Raw genomic sequence first — 3,577 nt, 5'->3', positions numbered from 1 at the left:
CATTTAGTTCAAATTTTGTTAGTTGGAAACAATACAAAATAAATTCATATTATATTGCAAAATCAATATTTTGACTTTGCAATTATCATGTATATTAGTTTATAACTACTAAAATAATTCTTTATTTGATTTATTAAAATAAATGCTTGTATACTTTGTTTTTAAACATTATAATTACAATTTGTTCTATTATAATTTACTATTATTAAGTTAAGTAGTCAATCAAAATCAAGAATAATATACAATTTATATAACCTGGTTAATTAGCTATTTTACAATAATAATAATTAAATTTTAAATTTTATTTGGTAAAATAAAATGTATTATATTTCAGATTATTATCAAACTTTTTATTATATTATATATTATTAGATATAATTTAATAGTCAAAACTCTATATATTTGCTAAAAATAATAATTTAGAATTTATTTAAATATAAAATAACATACATGAAAACTATAGATAATAATTATAATTTGTTAAACTAATTTATTTGATTTATAGAAAGAAAATAAAACTTATTCAATATTATTTTCATCATCTTGATTAATTTCATTAAGATCTATATTAAAACAAATAAATAAATACTAAATAAATAACATTAAAAAAACAGAGTAAATATCTTACCCGATTCATCTAATTGACAATCAAAACCTTCTGAAACTATTAATAAATAAACATAATAATAAAAAAATATGAATATCATTAATTATATTAATTACCAATAAAACGATTACTTACATAATGTTGATTGAATAGCATCTATTAAAAAAACAAATAATTAGCAATGTAAATATATTTTTGTTATTAAAGTAAATTAGATTACCTGAATTTACTGGTTCTGGAAGGTTTTTGAAACTCAAAAGTCTACTAGTATAGATTGCTTGTGGATGTGTTTGAATGTTTTTAGATCTTTTTTCACTTGTTCTGTTTAAATTGATTTTATTATTATATTCAATTACTTGAAATTTGGTATCACTATCATCATCAATATAAATTTCAACAAGTTCTTGATATAATTCTTTAGTGGTTGGTCTATTTTCTGTTTTAGCATCCCAACATTTAGTAATCAAATTTGCAAGTAATTTTGGTGTATATTTAAAAATATTTGGTCTAAGTCCTTTACATATTTTAATAGCTAAAGCATAATCATGAGGAATATTATTATAAGGAGTTTCTTCAAATATATATTCATTCATCATTATTCCAAATGAATAAATATCAGATGCTTTTGTATATTGATATCCACGTAAAACTTCTGGTGCCATATAAGGTAATACTCCATAAATTTCTTCTTGTTTAGCTGATTGCTTTTTATTATTTGCTGGTTGACACATTCCTAAATCACTTATATATGGAGCTGGATTAAATAATATATTACCTGAATGAAAATCTTTATGAACCTTTCCAGCATTGTGAATATCTAGAAGTCCACTTGCAATTTGTTGTAATTTATTAATTTTTGAATAATATCCTAATTCTTTATTCGTATAGTAATTTCTCAAATTTCCATCTTCACAGTATAGTAAAACCATCATATAATCTTTAGTATTTGGATCTTGAGTTATTCCATAACATTTAATAACATCATAAAGATAAATCTGAAGATGAGATTTAATCTAATAAAAATAATGAAAGTAAAAAATTTTTAATAAATATATAAATAATACATAAATAGTATATAGATTACATTAACTAATTTAATTACCTCATTTAAAAATTCTGTACTTAAACAAGAAGAATTATCTAACCTTTTTAATGCAACTTTTATGCTAGTTCTACTCCATTTTTGATTTTCAATATCCCAATATTGAATAAATCCTTCAGGCCATTCAGCTGAATAGATTTTACCAAATCCACCTCTGGTAATATAAGTCATATCTTTAAAATTTTCAAAAGGTATCCATTCAAGTTTTTTACTAAAGTATACAGCATTAAGTTGTGATTGTTGTATAAATTCATCAATATCTTTATTTCCACTAGTCCAATTTTTAAAATTATCCTTAAATCTTTTGGCATTACAAAGTTGGCACCAATTTTCTCCTGTGCCAGGTTCATTACATTCTCCACATATTCCATATACTTGTTTTCTTTTTTCTAAATCTTCCATATAAACTATTTTATCATCTGCCTCTTTTGATGATTCAGTAGTTAAACCAATAGTAGAAATTGTAACATGTTTCTTTTAAAATAAATGATTAAAAAAACTGTTATCATCCAAATTATAAAATTCAATAATGTAATGTTATTAATAATAAAATGAATTGTTTTACTTGATATTTATATATATCAACATCTTTCCATAAATCTTTTTTATTTTCTGTAGGATTGATTTTTGATAATTCCATTCTAAATTAATTTCTATTGTACTAAAAATATATATGTTGCAATTTATTTATTTAAATTTAAAGACAACATTAACCATATAATAGAATGAAAAGTAAATTTTTTTTTTTTGAAAAAAAAAAAAATTAACGGATTTCGGATAAATTTATTCACAAAATAAACTCTTGTGCAACATGTGTGACATTAAGTAAGTTGACTAAGAAAGTATAACCTAATGATAAAAATAAAACACAATGCGCCAACTGCGCCGTGCTACAAATGATCGGCGTAATAAAAAGGAAATTTTCAATAAGCAATTGGCCAAATAAATTTATGCTCCAATAATATTAAATTAACTAAATTGTACTAAAATATTTGAGTTTTATTTCAACCATGTGACACAGGTTACACTACCTTTACAATTGGTCATCTATCATGTAAAAAATTGCTCTATTTATGGTAGTGAAATTTATAATGATAATTATTACAAGACTTTCTCCTTAAATACTTTTACCGATTCAGCATGTATTGATTATATATATTATATAGGGTTTGAACTCAATCTATATAAAATAAATGACTTGATTTGTAATTAAGTAGTAATATGTTTATTTTTTCAAGTACTATTTTGTTCGTTGTAAAAAAACAGATAAATTGTAAGAAATTTTATATTTAAAACCAGTTTGTAAAATCATATTCAAATTATCAGTTATCACGAATTTTTTTTTTATTCATTTTGCTTTAAATATTTTATAATTTTATTGTGGTAATCAATAATTTGACTTTCAAAGAATTATCTTATCCTTGATGGTGCACCACATTTTCATTTGACGTTAAATTTATCTTTAAAAAAAATTATAAGACATCTCATCATATCTATTAAAATTCTCATTACCTTTACATACGTCAGTTATTATCTGATATAAATTGATATGAGACAAAAATATATTTCATTGTATAATACTTAAATCAAGGAATAATTAAACAAAAATTTTAAGAATTCATTTAGTTTAAATTTAGTTAGTTTGAAACAATACAAATAAATTCATATCATATTGCAAATCAATATTTTGGTTTTGCAATTATCATGTACATTAGTTTATAACTACTAAAATAATTCGTTATTTGATTTATTAAAATAAATGCTTGTATACTTTGTTTTTAAACATGATAATTACATTTTGTTTCCATTATAATTTACTATTAACAAGTTGGTGGAATTAATAAAGAAGTCAATCAAAATCAAGAATG

At 21.6% G+C, this 3,577-nt stretch overlaps 1 protein-coding gene across 1 annotated transcript; it reads right to left on the bottom strand.

Annotated features, from left to right (window-relative positions):
- Positions 1–519: 519 nt before the first annotated feature.
- OCT59_001697 (uncharacterized protein) lies at positions 520–2,349 on the bottom strand (the record flags this gene model as incomplete). Its single annotated transcript, XM_025309996.2, has 6 exons — positions 520–563; positions 629–664; positions 743–763; positions 828–1,620; positions 1,710–2,183; positions 2,275–2,349. The coding sequence occupies 6 exons, from the start codon at positions 2,347–2,349 to the stop codon at positions 520–522; spliced, it is 1,443 nt and encodes a 480-aa protein (XP_025187338.2).
- Between the last annotated feature and the right edge of the window lie 1,228 nt (positions 2,350–3,577).

This window comes from Rhizophagus irregularis, chromosome 10 (genome assembly GCF_026210795.1).
Source record: "Rhizophagus irregularis chromosome 10, complete sequence".
Taxonomy (NCBI): Eukaryota; Fungi; Glomeromycota; class Glomeromycetes; order Glomerales; family Glomeraceae; genus Rhizophagus; species Rhizophagus irregularis.
Note: the sequence above shows the minus strand (reverse complement) of the source record. Positions and strands in the feature narration are given on the sequence as shown.